General features: G+C 40.4%; 1 protein-coding gene across 1 annotated transcript in view; it reads right to left on the bottom strand.

Annotated features, from left to right (window-relative positions):
- The window catches only part of ACACA (acetyl-CoA carboxylase alpha), a 232,670-nt gene that overhangs the window by 121,807 nt on the left and 93,717 nt on the right, over window positions 1–17,146 (bottom strand). The window contains 5 exon segments of the mRNA XM_082678994.1: window positions 1,323–1,441; window positions 3,310–3,399; window positions 4,656–4,769; window positions 6,052–6,165; window positions 13,328–13,452. Of these exon segments, the coding sequence (XP_082535120.1) occupies window positions 1,323–1,441; window positions 3,310–3,399; window positions 4,656–4,769; window positions 6,052–6,165; window positions 13,328–13,452 (562 nt within the window).

The following is a 17,146-nucleotide window of genomic DNA, read 5'->3' as shown; positions in this document are numbered from 1 at the left end:
CTGAGCACCGAGCCCACGTGTGCCATGAGTACCTCGCTGCTCGCTGAAGGACAGCCATTCGTTTCTAGAAAATGAGATTCTGAAATCCACGGAGGCAAAAATGTACCGAGAGATGCTTGCTAAATCAAGGATATATGCTTTTCTCTGCCAGCCATAAGGTATTTTCGAGGTAGAGAAGTGAAAGGACCTTCTCAGACAAAGAAGACAAGTACTTTTTCTGAAGATGCTACTGCTCATCTGCTGACCTCTCCTGGATCAACAGTGGCATCCAGTGGCTGCAAGTCTCAGCACACACTTCTTTGTCTCTAGGAAGAGTTTCTATTGCTTTGGGTGAAGTGGCAATTTGGAACAAAACCATTTCTGTTGTCTATAACTAAGGATCCCCAAAGACATAGTACTTTGAAATAAAAAGTGAAGAACCAAGCCCATAAAGCAGAAATGGAGCTTAAGATTGGCTGTGGTTATTTGTATTTCCTGTGGTATTACTGAAAAGAATGAAAATACGGGAGGAGATGAACATATGTGTGGGTGAAATTCCTAAGTTTTCACTGCCTCAGAATACTTTAAAAATAAATGAGATTATGGGCTTCCCTGGTGGTGTAGTGGTTGAGAGTCCGCCTGCCGATGCAGGGGACACGGGTTCGTGCCCCGGTCCGGGAGGATCCCACATGCCATGGAGCGGCTGGGCCCGTGAGCCATGGACACTGAGCCTGCGCATCCGAAGCCTGTGCTCCGCAACGGGAGAGGCCACAACAGTGAGAGGCCCGTGTACCGCAAAAAAAAAAAAAAAAAAGAACAAAGGGACTTCCCTGGTGGTGCAGTGGTTAAGAATCCGCCTGCCAGTGCAGGGGACACAGGTTCAATCCCTAGTCCGGGAAGATCCCACATGCTGCGGAGCAACTAAGCCCGTGTGCCACAACTACTGAGCCTGTGTGCCACAACTACTGAAGCCCATGCACCTAGAGCCCATGCTCCAGAGCAAGAGAAGCCACTGCAATGAGAAGCCTGCGCAACGCAACGAAGACCCAACACAGCCATAAATAAATAAATTTCTAACAAAAGAGGATGAATGGAGTAATCCTAAATTTCTATCTTAATTAGACCATACTTTCTCTCTCCAGATCAAAGATCAAAAAAATAAAAAAAGAAATGGACACCAAGAGGCTCTTCTTCTCATGGTTTAAACATGTTCATTTTCTGCTCTACATTTCTAGCTTAGAAAACCATACAGAATGGTCACACACACATTACCCACCCCCACCCTCCCTTTAACTCTGATAGAGCTCTGGTTGGCTCAGGTGCACACACCAGCTCAAACTCACCTGTTTGGATGAGAGGTGGGCAGCATGAACTGGAATTCCACCACACAGGTGTTGTCCTTAAGCTGGCGGTGTTGTACACTGTTAAGTTCATAGGCAATATAAGCCCTTCGAACATACACCTGGTTAAAAAGTAATCCTCAGTAAATACACTTCAAAAACAGAAACTAAGAGATGGTTAGCCCAGGAAAAAGACAGTCTTGAAAAGAGGTGTCTGATGCGGAAGAAGGTGGTCTGTGGTGACAAGTCCCAAAGCCCCGTACACACATACCTTGCTTTAATTAATAAAGCTGGAGTCTTAAAACTATACCCATGACTATAAATGGAAACAAAGCTAGCCTTCCTCTGCTGGACACCTCTAGGTGTGCTATAAACCCTTCACACTGACCTAAACTCGAGAGAAAGTTTCATCAGTTAGCACAAAAGTATATAGAACCATGACTATTAATTCATTACACATGATGATTTCAACAGACAATAAAAGCAAACAGGGAGAGGGACTTCCCTGGTGGCCCAGCGGTTAAGAATCTGCCTGCCAATGCAGGACACATGGGCTCGAGCCCTGGTCCAGAAAGATCCCACATGCCGCGGAGCAACTAAGCCCGTGAGCCACAACTACTAAGCCTGTGCTCTGCAACAAGAGAAGCCACCACAATAAGAAGCCCGCGCACAACAGTGAAGAGTAGCCCCACTCAACGCCCACGCACAGCAACAAAGACCCAACACAGCCATAAATTAATTAATTAATTAATTAATTAAAATAAAAGCAAACAGGGAGAAAAATGAGAGGTGCTGATTCTGGGCCACCTGAGGAGTGAAGATAGAAGACAGAAACAATTGAAGTACAGTCTAACTCTTTCACTATCTTGTATCTTTGTTTCGTTTTCCCACTGGCCCAAATCGATTTTACAGTGTTTATATCCCCCAAACCCTAGGCAAAATCAAGAAGGCATAAGTTGACATATAATCTCTCAAATACACTAACTTGACTCAAAGAAACAGCAACAGGCCACGTCTCAGGAAAACCCGTCAGTCCAACCTCATGTACTTCACAGCTAATTTGCCATGCACATAAAATGAGACACATCAGCATGTGAGGTACGTCAGGAGACTTTGCATTAAATGGCATAAAAACACTGTAGAACACTTAGATATTTTCAAATTTTGATATTTACTGAGTAGCACACATTACAGTCTCCCCACAGAATACAAATAAAAAGTAACCCAAAAGAGCTCGCAAAGGGCTGTAGTGGTATCATATCACATAAAATCATTGAAGACACTCCTTTTCCTCATGTTCAAAAAAAACATCTACTTGGCAACTTTACAGCAGTATTTGGGGCCTGCAATTTTTGTGCTTAATGAGGTAGTGTGCTGTAGTGGAAACAGAAAAGTCATGAGTCAGATTGACCTGGGTTCAAATGCAAACTCTTCCACTTACTATCCATATGAATTTGGGCAAGTCACTTAACCTCTCAGAGGCTCACTTTCTTCTACTTCATGAAGTAATTGTAGGATTAACTGAGAAAAATAAAGCACCTAAAACTCAGTTCATTAAATGTTATTACTTTCCTTCTCATGCCGAAATAGTTCATAAGAACTGCTTGACAATTCAGAATATAACTAAAATCCATTTTATTTGGCCCAAATCACAAAATGGTACTGTTCTGATCAGCCACATATTTTTTCACTTATTGTGTTAACAGGGAATCCTAATCATTATGAAATGGAAGAATTCAAATACCTCGTAAGTAGAATTGAAAAATGCTAGCAGCTATTTTCCTGTGATTGGAGCCCAGAAACTGGTGATTAGTTGAGTTGACACACTTGAGTAAAAGCAAGACCATTTGTTTCAGAGGAAAAGAGGAAGGTTCTCTACTCTTGAGAACCAACGTTAAGGCCAAAGAAAAAGGACAGATAACAATAGCCAAATGGACAAAAGGAGTCAGCCAGAAACTGAGAAAAAACTCACGTTACTAGGAGAACCTACCTCCAGAGCTGCCATCCTCACGACCTGGTTGCTGTGATAGAAGAAGTTTGGCAGGACATCGAAAATTGACGTTTCGGACAAGATGAGTTTCTGGAAGGTACAAAGACAAGCTTAAACCATTACATCCATAAGAGAACAATTCCAATGGACAATATTTAGCATTTGAAGCATTTAGTGAAACTTAAGAATTTTGTCTATGAAGGTCATGTTTGATCTTACCTTCTCTCTGCCTCAGCTTCCTCAGCTACAAAATGGGGAAAATAAGAATACCTATCCTCACAAGGCTGTTGAAGAGTTAATATACATAAAATTCTTAGACTAATGCATTAACAGTGCATTAATTATATGCTAATATAGGTGTTTATGGCTATTATTATCCTTTCTGACACATACCCATACTTAACTTTTAATATACTGTCTCACTACTCCACTACGGTAAGCCATAGATTTTTGATTTTTGAACCCTCTATTTCAACTATGAACCAAATAAGCAAAAACATCCTTCCCCCCTCTTTAGTTTCCCCAGAACGAAATCTGATAGAAACCCTGAAGATTCCCTTGGCTAGGTATAATAATATTATCATTATTTCCAAGTAGAAAAATAGAAAGTCATTCCTGACAAAATGGTGTTGTTTTAAAAATAGTCGTCAAGGTTCTTTGAATTAGCAGTAAAATTAGCCAATATTCTTTTATAAAATTGGCTCTGGGGCTTCCCTGGTGGCGCAGTAGCTGGGAGTCCGCCTGTCGATGCAGGGGACACGGGTTCGTGCCCCGGTCCGGGAGGATCCCACATGCCGCGGAGCGGCTGGGCCAGTGAGCCATGGCCGCTGAGCCTGCGCCGTCTGGAGCCTGTGCTCCGCAGCGGGAGAGGCCATAGCAGTGAGAGGCCTGCGTACCGCAAAAAATAATAATAATAAATAAATAAATAAAATTGGCTCTGTATGAAGCTTAATAGTAAGCATTAAAATAAAATTAAATGATTATTTAAGTAGCTTTGCCTGTAGAAGACTAACGACTACCTAGTTATACATCTGATTCAAATATCAGAAATCAACCAGTGCTACCACTTCATTCTGTCCTAGAATACCTTCTAGATAAAAGCGCAAGAGGTGAAGACTTCATTAGGACACTTCTATCAAGGCAGGCCTATTCAATTTTTAAGCTAAGCCACAATTCTAACAGCATTTTATGAAGAAAAAAACACATAAGTATAAATCATTTTAGAAATTCAAGGTATGAAACTTCATTACACAGAAAATCAAAACTGACTGACTGATTACTTCAACTATGCTTGGGAATAAAGGGGACAAGAGTGCAGAGTGGCAGAAAAGGGCTATAATGTATACCTGCAGGTTCTCAATGCAAAACTGATGTCCGTACATGTCAATAGCTGATAGGAAGATAGACTCTACTTGGTTATGGCGAAGCTCATATGATGGCAAATGGGAGGCAATAAGAACCTAGAGTGAGAGCAAAATAAAAGGCGTAAGTTCCTGAGGGAGTGATTATTCTAGGCTCCTATTAGGCAGCTCTGATACAAAAGCCATAAATATAAATCTGTAAGTGCAGGCATCAAAGATAAAACAGAGACCAAGTAAAACAACTTCTGGGTCCTGTAACATAAAGCCAAGGCCACCAAATACTGCATCTCAGTTGACTCTTACCATGATTTGCTTGTGAGCAATTTCCCATGGGGGCAGAGGGAGGGGGAGGGAGAAAAAACAGCTTCAATCAAGTTCCATCAGTGCATGTGATTTACCACTGCAGAGCTGCTCGTCCTGGGGACTGCATGACTAGCTGTTAATGGGGAATCAGGTCTGGCAGGGAACAGCTGTGGGGAAGGTTGGTGCAGCAGAGCTAGCCTTTTGCAACTCTGAAGGGGAAAGACTAGGAAAAGCTGCTCCGACAGCCCCAGGTACTCAGTCCCAAAGAGGAGGTGTCAGGATGTAACACCAATGCATGTGACGGGCAGAGAGAGTGAAAGCAGTGTCACAAACAAAAACAGGGACACGGTAGGACCTGAATACCCTCAGCAGGTCACTGAGAGGTTCAATAACTTTGAGTAATTCAGTGACATGGATACAATTGTAGAGAAAGCAGAAGGTCACTGAACAGCTTCAAATGCTGCTTCCTTGTCGATGCCCATGCGCTGGAACACAAAGGGAGTGCCAACTCCTGGCTTCCCTGCTGAAACCTTTTGGAATGGAAATGAAGACTACAGGGTGAAACTGGGCTGCTCTGGGGTTGTGCTGATTGCTAGCACCAAAGATTCATTTCATTATCTTCTTGCTTTCCACACTTGACTTTTTCCTATACACTTAAAAGTTTTCACCTGCTTCTAAGCTCCCTTTGGAAAGTAAGAAATATTAAACCTATTGCTTTCCCTCAGTCTCCTTTCCTCCACGTGACCCTGGTTTACTAGGAAGGGTAGGGAATAATAACAGGATTTTATAATGGGGGGAGGGCTCCTATTTTTTAAATTAATTTTTATTGCAGTATAGTTGCTTTACAATGTTGTGTTAGCTTCTAGAGGGCTCCTGTTTTAAAAAAACTTAACGTTAATCTTTTCCTTTCTCTTTAAAAAACATATACCACGTGAGAATGTTTGTTCTGAGGGCAATGAGACATACATGGGAAATTGCATGACCTTTGGAAGGTGCTGGAGGAAGAGCTCATTGCATCTAGGACTGCCCAGTCTATGAAAACCATTCCTCCCTCCGGACAGCCAACACATGTCCTTACCTGGCGTGCTCGGAGCGCCACCTTAGCATTGGTGGTCTTACTGAGTTGAGTTAGCTCCGTGAGGATATTCAGCAGCTCGTCAGTGAGAGTGGGGTCCCGGCCACACAACTGATCCTAATTGTTAACGTGACAAAGAACATACATATCCATGTTAAAAAGAACTGAGGTGGAGAGAACTTTGAAATGGGAAAAGGGAATAAAAACAAAGTAAACAGAGCTAGATTACTAAGATGCAAATGTCCTGTTACCTTTATCCTAAACAGTGTGGTAAAGAGATCCCAGAGGGGTACTTCCCTGGTGGTCCAGTGGTTAAGACTCCGTGCTTCCAATACAGGGGACACGGGTTCAATCCCTGGTCAGGGAACTAAGATCTCACATGCCACATGGCCAAAAAAAAAAAAAAGAGAGAGATCCCAGAGGAAGCTGCTGCCAAGGAGAAGCCCAATTCCTCAGCCATTCAGATTCTAAATTCCTAATGTATTTCTTTATAAATCAACACCAGACTTTAAACAATAGAAATCATTAGAGACCATTAAAAGGGGTCAAGGGATTCTAGCTAAGAAATAACAAAGGATGTCTCAAAGTTTTAAGAGGTTTTAAATAATATAGGGACTAAAAGCTTTCCTGTTCCCTCTCCCACTTTTGGAAAGAAGGCAGAATAAGGCAAAAGGAAACACTCCTGGTGGTTTTCATTCCACAAACCAAATGTTCAGCATCCCAGGAGGGTGCAAAACAGAAACATAAGCCCAAATTATTCATTTATAAATACATGCTAAATAAAAACACCATCTCATATTCTGACAATTCTATACCCCAAATCATTTATCCTCTTGCTGTACGACGAATCATTCCATGATACCTAAACATGGAGATTCCTTAGATGGATTAGAGGGAAAAACCAAGCTCCTACTATACAATCCATGGTGTAATTCAGACTTGGGTCCTTTGTCTCCAAAAAATTAAAATATTTTAAGGAAAAAAAACTCTCATATTTTGGGAAAAATATTTCTTCTCCAGGGCAGTATCAGTTTATTCCCTAAATTTAGCCATTATCCATGGGATTCTCATCTAAGCTGAAAAAACTGCAGATGCACTTTTATAAATGTCCTTTCTGAAATTTACAGAGTTATCTGTAATAGTAGTTCTTAATATCACATCACACAGTTCCCTCGACTTGGAGTTTGAAACAACTGCCTTTATATTTTAGTGAACTTTTATTCTCCCCCACCCAACTATTGAATCGGACATGAAAGACAACCAGATCCCAAAATGCTTCCTGTTGCTGCCTTTTAATCTTCTTCCTTCCTGGATTATCAGCCTTTTTCTTGAAGAATCTCCATTTCATCTTCAACCCTCCCCATCTCAGGGATACTCCGTACAGTCCTTTACCAGCGCAGCACAAATAGAAGCGTGGGGCTTTTGGCTCTGGGGGCAAATATACATTTCCCCAAACGCTTTTTCTACAACCCCCTACCACCTTCCGCATCACAGGGTAAACAGTTTTGGAGTACTCAACACTGGTATGCTGGAAAGACGGCTTCTCAAACATTTTAAAGCAGGAAATACTTTCTGATTCCCCAATCCACGACCAGAGGTGTGCGCCAGAGTCGTAAACCGCATGTTGGTATTTATAGTTAACGAAGTGCAAGTATTGTTTTCACCTGTTTAACGCAGGCGATTCACTCATCTGAGTGGAAGAAGAAAGTGATTATAAATCCAGGGCTCGCCTGAGCACGTAGTCACAGACTGAAGGACCTATTCCTCCCAGCCCAGGGAAAAAGCAAAGAGGAGGGAGAAAATGCAACCAAGTCTCACCTTTTATTGATAACTTATGAGCAAAATAGAATTGTAATAAAAGTCACCAGCCGCGCACCACAACAAAGAGTAGCCCCTGCTCGCCACAACTAGAGAAAAGCCCGCGTGCAGCAACAAAGATCCAATGCAGCCAAAAATAAATATAGTTTAAAAAAAAGAAAAGAAATGGGATGATGATATATATTAAAAAAAAAATCAAATCAAATCACCAGCGACAAGGCCATAACAAGACGGAAGGAAAGAATAGGTAGATAACAGTGGGTAGGGAAACCATAAGCTCTTCCTACCTAAATCCCTCTTTACCTAATGTTCCTAATAGAGAAAATATACTCTTTTCTGAGGTACTTACTTCAGTCATCAGAATGGACCCATTGAGAGGTTCAAAAACCTAAGAGATGTCCTGGGTAATAGAACTCAGCTGCTCTGCAAATAGTCAGACTAAAGTCTCAACATTAACAGCAAAAGCCAACACAACAAAATAAGAACACTAGCCACCTACCCAACCTATATCAGATGTGATAGGGACTGGTCTCCCTTGAAAGGAAACCCAGGTTTACCTTTTGAGATTAGATTAAAGTAAATAAATTTTAAAAAATGGAGTTGCCATCTTGCCTAACTACAGATCACATTCTAACTAAAACACATGCACACAACTACTTAAAAAAAAAAAAATTTTTCATTTCATCTTTCCATTATGAGAGAGAGGGAGTGAGAAAGGGGGTAGAGAAGCTTCTTTTCTGTAAGAAAAGTGAACTATGGAGACTAGAAAAAATAATAGGGAAGTAATTATTCGTTCACGATCACCAACTGACAATCCTCCTGGACTCCTTGTGATAAAGTACAGAAACCTGACCTTTTTGGCAGGTGAAATATCAAACACAGTATGAATAAACCACTTCCATTAAATTATCCTGACTTGGAAATTTCCCATTCAAATATTATTTTCTCTATTGTCATCATTAGTACTTAGGAAAAAGATGTGCAACAGAAAACTGTGTGTAGTGTAACCTTCTCAACCCTCTCCTGTCCTTGACCTGAACACAGTGTTCAAGTTGTGAAAGAAACCACCAGGGATGGAAGACGATTCCATTCATCAGAACCACCCACCCTAAGATACAAGCATCCAAGAGGAAGTTTACAGCCCTCTGGCCTAGAGACAGATGTCCTTTGGGCAACTGGACAGCCCAACATCACCATCTAACTCTGGTGAACATTTTGTAACAGTAACATTAAATGGTGATGGTGTCAGCCTATGTTTCCTCAGTGTATAGAGGCAGGTTCATTTAATGAGTCTACCTCCTGATTTGGGGATTACCTGCATAAATCTGCAAGCCAAAGTGAAAATTATTCAATAATGGTTAAGATTGGTATCACACAGTTATTTCTTGTTTTCATTCTTAACCTAGATGGTGGATAACCACAAGGAATAGTTCAGATTTGCAGAAATATAACAAGCAGGCTTCAGAGTCAAAACCGTAGCCAAAGTTATGTAGCTGACTGCCAGGAGAGCCCAATATAGCCAACTTGATCTTAGCATTCTAAGATTTGAAGGCAATTCAAAATGAAAAGATGTGACGTAATGGGTAATATTCTCAAGACATTAACTACTGTTCAGCTGGACGAGGCACCAATGCCAATATCAAAAATGGACTGGAAGCTTCTTCCAGTCACAGCTAGAATTTCTGACCTTCCAAGGATGTTGTGGGACAGATTAAACAAGAAATGTTAATATAACCCTTATTCAGTAAACCTGGGTTTACTGGGACTTTTCTCCATTATTTACACGTTGAACGAAATTATTTGCAGTTATGTTGGGAGGAAAAAGGAAGGAGGCTGATAGGCATTTTATTTATTTATTTATTTTATTTATTTATTTTTGGCTGTGCTAGGTCTTCGCTGCTGTGAGCTCTAGTTGTGGCAAGCAGGGCTACTCTTCGTTGCGGTACGCCAGCTTCTCATTGCGGTGGCCTCTCTTGTTGCGGAGCATGGGCTCTAGGCACGCAGGCTTCAGTAGTTGTGGCTCGCAAGCTCAGTAGTTGTGGCGCACGGGCTTAGTTGCTCCACAGCATGTAGGATCTTCCCGGACCAGGGCTAGAACCCATGTCCCCTGTACTAGCAGGCAGATTCTTAACCACTGCGTCACCAAGGAAGCCCCTGATAGGCATTTTAAATGCTCCCTGTCTGAACCAAATCAGAGGCTCACAGGCATGGCATTACTCCTAAGGAAGCATGGATTATACTACATTCGTGTGGACCACACCAGAAATAAGATAGAAGTAGTGAGGGGAAGACCACTCAGAATCAAGGTGGCTACAGGATACATACTTCACCATCTAGACAGCTGTGAGGATGTTGATACTTTTTATTGATACAAAATTGCTCAATTTGGCTAAAGAGTCCCTTAAATATCTCTTAGGTAAACTTAAACAATGTTCTAAGCTTTTTTCTATAAAATTAAGAGATAAGAAGAACTTTCAAAAAATAAACTTACTGACTTTGTTTTCAATGTGGCACAATGTTCCTCCAAATAGAGAAAACTTGACAGGACTTTAACATTTTACTTGATATTTTGCTCTCCAGATACAGCAAAAGATTAGAAGAAATTTGGTAGAGAGTCTATGAGGCAAGTTACCAGTAGGCAAGTTATGCTAACACCCAGAGGGGAGGAAGGCTTCCTCGGAGCAGCCCACATCCTGCAACACTGATTCACAGAAGCCTGATTTTCTTGATTCCCTCCCCCTAGGTTCCAAAGCCCCAGAAATCATCATCTAGTTCAGCAAAGCACAGCATCAACAGTCCCACTTCTAGAAAGCAGAGATTGGAATGCTGGGCACATAACATTGATCAGGAAGCCAAGGTAAGCAAAAGAAAGGGGAACCAGCAGAGAACACAGCTGGGGGAATCGAATGCTACCATATCCAGTTGTTATCCATAAAAGAGAGTAAGACCTACAGAAAGAGAAATCCAAACAAGTAAAATGGCTTTTCCCAGCTACCACCATTAATGCAGATGTGGGGTGGAGGACCTGACCATTGCCAAAGCAGGCAGATCAGAAAGGAGCACTTTTCCAGCCTTCGTTCCTGCTCCCGAAGTCACTGCTAGCTGGCCCTCAGCTCAAGCATAGCAGTTAACTTCTTGATTTCCAAATCTCTGAGATGAGGGCAAAATAACGGATATTTCAAATGCAATTTAATGATATAAAAGCCTAGAGATGTTTACGAAGTTTTCCTTTGTTTTTTAAAGATAAATGTGAAATGCCAAAATAAAGAAAAGGACAAATCCATCTTTCTGGTTCACATCTTCAACCTTCCTCCTCCTCTCTCTACCCCCCCTCGTCCCTCCCCTTCCCCTCCCTCCTCCCTCCTTCCCTCTCTCGCTACCCCTCCCCGTCCTATTCATCTAAACCCAAACATTAACAAACAGCTCTTTTCTCCAAAGAGCTCAGCCTGTTGGAAAGAAAGTCTGGGTACTATCCATGCAGGTAAGAAGTAATCGGGATGACAAGGTGGGGAAAAATAAGAACAGCAGCAAGTCAGAGTCCCATTGGCATATGCCTGTCCTGACTGGCAAAAGCAGAAAGCAAAGCCTCAAACCAGTTCTCTGACAGGGCCCAACGCCCCTGCAGCACCCCCGTGTAATTACACACTTGAGTGACTGGACTCTGAAGAAAATTGAAGGCCTGAGCTCCGAACAGCTGCCATTTTCTCTCTCCATCACACCAGCGTGATTACTTGAGAAATGAACAGCCCCAGCTCAAAGCTACTCCAGAATTCTCAGAGGAAATATGGCTCCGTGTTCCAATAATGAGATTCTTAAGGCAAGCGTTACTTACAATCACTCCGCAAAAGGAGCGAGCCGAGCCCCTATATCTTACAAATTAGAATTTAAGAAACCCAGCGACAGTCTTAGACGATCATTACTCTTCTGCAGCTCCAAGGATTCTGGACTTTGGCCTATTTTTAGTGCATAAAAACTGTTAAGTCCTTAAAAAGGTAATCATAATAAAATGAAAACTCACCATAACTACCTTCCTAAAAAGGCAAATTTTACTCCATTTTAGGTCCAAACTGACAGATTCTTCCATACCCTCATCATTACCTTTTTCTGCCAGAAAGTCTTGGCTTTATCCAAATGAGAATTAGCAATCCTTTTATTAAAATTTAAGGAAAAAAATCTAATTAGTCAGATTTCTTCCCTTTTCTGATTGAGAAAAAGAAAATCAGCAGGTTGCCAGAGATAATATCACTTCTTTGCCGAAACCTATCACTTGGAGAAGTTGAAATATTACATTGCGCCGTTATTGTTTTTTCCTTTCAAATGCATTTTCTGGTTTCCCCACCATCTAGCCATTCTAGGGTAGCAAAGGTAATGAACTCTCCCTGTGATTACATATTTTTTTAAGTGGCTATTCTAAAAAATGTTACATCCTCGAGAGTTAGCCAGCTAGGCAGATAACTGAGTGAGTGGCACTGTTGTTAACCAGAGATGTGAGGTAGATAGTTTCCCTTCATTCCGAGCCATGAAATAAAAAACAGCAGTGAAGATTTATAGTTTTTTTCTCCTCCAAGAAGAAATGAGGGAATTAAGGTACCAAGAATGCCAATTCCACAAAGGGACAAGGAAGAAAAGCACAGGAGCAAAAAGGTACTATAGTCTCCAAAAAACACAAACATGCAGCAGCAAGGCAATTAATTGCTCGTGGGGTAGAGGGGCTCTAAGAATAGTCCTATTGTTCTCTGATTCCTAGAATTAACCCAACCAGAAAAACCAAGGAGTAGAGAACTTACAAATCATCTTCAAAAATCCTTAAGTCCACAAAAATTCTACCCACTGGTCACATGTACATCAGTCCTATTCACGTTTACTAGTCTCACCTCTCCTTCCCTCTTTCTACTAATTCTCATATTACTAGGTTATAGGGACAAAAGCATGTATCTACTACCAACACAATAATCCCAGCTTAGATGTCCATGTAAATAAAACAGAAAGGGACCACAGAAAATGAGGAATACATTTAAATTTCTTTGGTGGGGGAGGAACAGTACTACATTTCTAACAGTTGTTTTTTGTTATTCAGTTTTGGATGTGAGAGCATTCATGGAACAAACAAGCATTATAACAGAAAAGTACACTGGCTAGATAAGACTAAATTTTAAAGCTACTGTCACTAGTGACAAGAGGAATAAGGAAGCATGGGGCATCTCTAAGTAGAGCGAAGAGATTTGAGTTCCCATGTAAGATTATATGCACAATTGGCAGAACAGTCCTTTTCTGACTGGAGCAGGTTCCTTCAGGTCAAGGACAAAGACAGATAGGAGAAATTGTTAATCTACAACCCAAGCCCCACTCATCCCACAATCACAAAAGACAGGAGCTTCTCCTCTGACCACAGCCGTCACAAGGAGAAATGCTTTTTTCATATCATCAACCATCTTTACAGGTTCTGAAAAATGGTACTCACAATAAGCATTGTGACCAGAAGATTCTTCTTGGTGACTTGAGCGTGAGAGAAGATGTAGTTCAGTACAGTGTTCATGTCACTCTTGTTCTCCTCCCGAAGGGCGAACACGCATTTGTCATAGTGACCTGCAAGCAGCAAAAAGAAGTGATCCTCACCCACGTATGCATGTTCACGTTTACATGCTATTTGTTTGTTTTCTAATGTCTCTACTTAGAAAACTGATAAGAAGTGAGAAGAAATACCGTAAGAATTTTCTTAGATGGATTTGTATAGAATTGGCAGTGTTGTTTAGTAAAAGCAACCCGAGGCTAAGAGTCAGGCAATCCGGTATAAGATCTGGGCTCAAAGCCTAGCTCTGCTACCAATTTACTGTATGCTCCTGGGCAAATCACTACCTCTCTAAGGCCTATTGTCATTAAAAAAAATTTTGACAGATCGGGGAAGGGTGCGTCTTACTGAGGAGCTGGGGATAACCCCAACCCCCTACCCTGACTCTAAACTCTCTTATTTCGCTTCCTGGAATGATTTCCTTAGAAGAGAGGGTTTGGCTGCTTAAAAAGAAACGTCAATACCATTAAACCCCAGCTAGAGATTCTGGTTCCATGTTTGACTCACTGAAAATGTTTCACCCTAACTAGGAGGAACAGTTTTAGCTCAAAAATAAAACACCAAACTTATCAATGTCCACAAGAAGGATGGCTGCTACCTCTGGAATCAACATTTTCCCCCCGGAAGTCCATGAAGCAGCTAAGCAATGCCTAGGAATTCCAAATCCAAACTAAGGCATAGATCAGGGAGAACCTTGCATGAAGTCAAAAGGTCTGTGGGGAGAGTACAGTTATGTATATTTTCATTGGCCTTTCACAAGGCCACCAGGGGCAGGTTAGTTCTGCCTAGCAGAGCTATGTTTTGCAACAGAAGCATAAGCTTCAGGTATACTGTAGTGATATCTACCATGGGATACAAGTAATATTCAGTTCTTTAAAAACAGCTTACCTCAGAATTAAATTTCCAAGCAAAGGAGAATTAGTGTTTGAATAGTCTCAAGGGTCAGAATTCTATGAAAATAGTAAAGGATTATCACCTTACTTCAGCCTGCAGGTTAGGTTACAAACCAAAACAGTGGCATTCAAACTGCATTACCATGGATTCCTCAAATACTGAATGCAAGCAACCAAGGCAACTCTGCTTTTATCTATTTTAAATATTAGAGATTGACATAAGATTTCTTTTCAAAATAAAACTAAATATATTTGAAAAACAGTGGACTACAATATTTAGAGAGCTGCCAATGTCATAAAAGACCCATTTAGAACAAAATGGAAGCTGTTTAAAAATTGGTTGTCCTATATAAATTCATATTTCTCCTGACCAAAACTTAGCTTTGAAGTGACAACAGAAATATATCTTGGTAACAGAAATCACTAGAACTGGGGGAAATAAAAAGAATATTTACCCAAGGAGAAGCAGTGGAGACACTAAGCAGAAAGAAAGCAATGATACCAAGTGCCTCTTTTTAAAAACTTTTTATTGTGAAGTATACATACAAAAGAATAAATAAACACCAAGTAACTACCATCTATCTTAACAGAACATTTTTAGTATCTTTGAAGGATTCAGTGTGCTCCTCCTCAAAATCAACCCGCTAAGCTGAATTTTAGGTTAATCATTCTTTTGCTCTTCTTTACACTTATCACAAATGTATACATAGTTTCATTCTTCCTGTTTTCAACTTGATAACAATGGAATCATTGTGTATGGATCATTCTGTAACTTGTTTCTTTCCCTCACCATTATGTTTTTGAGATTCATCTTTTGTTCATGTGTATATCTCGGTTCATCTGTTTTCACTGCTGTAGAGTAATCCATTGCAGGAATATACTAGAATTCAATTATCTATTCTACTTGTGTATATTTGGGTTGTTTCCAGTCTTTTTTGCTATTCGTGAATAACACTGCCACAAACAGTACTGTATATGTGTCCTTAATAAACATGTGTAAAAGTTTCTCTAGAGTATATCATCTAAAAATAAAATTGCTAGGTTGAAGAGTATAAATAAGTTCAACTCCATTAGGTACTGACAAACTGTTTTCCAAAGTGGTTGTACCAATTTGCATTTCTGCTTACAGAAGTGGTGGAAGATGATGTGAAATTCAAATTTTTGCCAATCTTACTGTGGTTTTGGTTCACATTTCTCTAATTAGTAATAAGACTGGACATCTTTTCATGAGTTTGTGGATTATTTATGCTTCTGCTTTGGTGAATTATCTTTTGCCCATTTTTCTATTAGGTTGTCTTTTACTTATTGATTCAAAGCAGTGCTCTATAGATTACAGATACTAATCCTTTCTTAATCGTCATGATTTATAAATATTTTCTTCCACATTGTGGCTTGTATTTTCAGTCTTTTTGTGGTATCTTTTCACTAACAGAAGTTCTTAAGTGAGGGCTTCCCTGGTGGCGCAGTGGTTGAGAGTCCGCCTGCCGATGCAGGGGATACGGGTTCATGCCCCGGTCCGGGAAGATCCCACATGCCGCGGAGCGGCTAGGCCCGTGAGCCATGGCCGCTGAGCCTGCGCATCCGGAGCCTGTGCTCCGCAACAGGAGAGGCCACAACAGTGAGAGGCCCACGCACAGCAAAAAAAAAGTTCTTAAGTGAGGTCAAATTACTTATCCTTTATAGTCTGTATTGCTGGTCTTTTTTTTTTTGAAGTTACCAGTAATTAAAAAAATATATTTATTTATTTATTTGGCTGCACCCGGTCTTAGTTGCGGTACGTGGGATCTTCGTTACCAGCATGCAGGATCTTGGTTGCAGCATTCGGGATCTAGTTCCCTGACCAGGGATGGAACCTGGGCCCCCTGCATTGGGAGTGTGGAGTCTTAGCCACTGGACCACCAGGGAAATCCCTGTACTTACTGGTCTTATATGACAATATCTTCTCTGCCCTGAGGTCATAAGGATATTCTCCTAAAAATTTAGTAGCTTTACCTCTTTAGTACATGTTTAAGTTTTCAGTTCATCTGGAATTGATTTTTGTGTGTATCGTCTAGGTTAGGGATCTTTTATTTTGGCAAATGAATAATCCTTTGTCCCAGCATCATTTATTGAAAAGTCTATCCTTTCCTCAGGTATTGATTTACAATACCTGCTCTGCTGTAATGTAAGTTTTCATATATGCTTGCATCTGCTTCTGGGTTAATAGAACCAGTGTTCCATTGTTCTATTAATCTGCCCCTACACCAATATCACAATCTCTTCATTAATATGGCTTTATATTAAAACTTGACATTTAACTGGACAAATACCTCCACAGTGTATTTCTTTAGAAGAATCTTGGTTACCTTTCCTTTCATGTAAATTATAGAATTAGCTTGACAAATTCCACAAAAATACACTAGTAAGATTTTTATCGGAATGTCAATGAATGCACAGATGAATTCAGGGAGAATCAACACTTTGCAAATATATATTCCAACCTAAGGCCATGATATTTATTTAGATCTTCTTTATTATTTTTACTGATTATAATTTTCTCCAAAAGAAGTTGCACATTTTTTGTTAGACTTATTCCTTAGAATTTCATATTTTGTGTTGCTATTTTAAATGGAATATTTTTCCAAAATGCTCTTCTAAATGATTGTTCCATTATAAAACTTGAATTTTGTATATTGACTTTTGTATCCAGCAACTTTGTTAGATTTTAAATAATTCTAATAATAAATATGTGGATTTTTTGAGGCTTTCTAGGTAGACCTCATACCATATCTAATAGTGGCTGATTTACTTCCTTACTCCTTTCTAATTCTCATACCTT

Source organism: Grampus griseus (genome assembly GCF_964374135.1).
Source record: "Grampus griseus genome assembly, chromosome: 20".
Classification (NCBI taxonomy): domain Eukaryota; kingdom Metazoa; phylum Chordata; class Mammalia; order Artiodactyla; family Delphinidae; genus Grampus; species Grampus griseus.
Note: the sequence above shows the minus strand (reverse complement) of the source record. Positions and strands in the feature narration are given on the sequence as shown.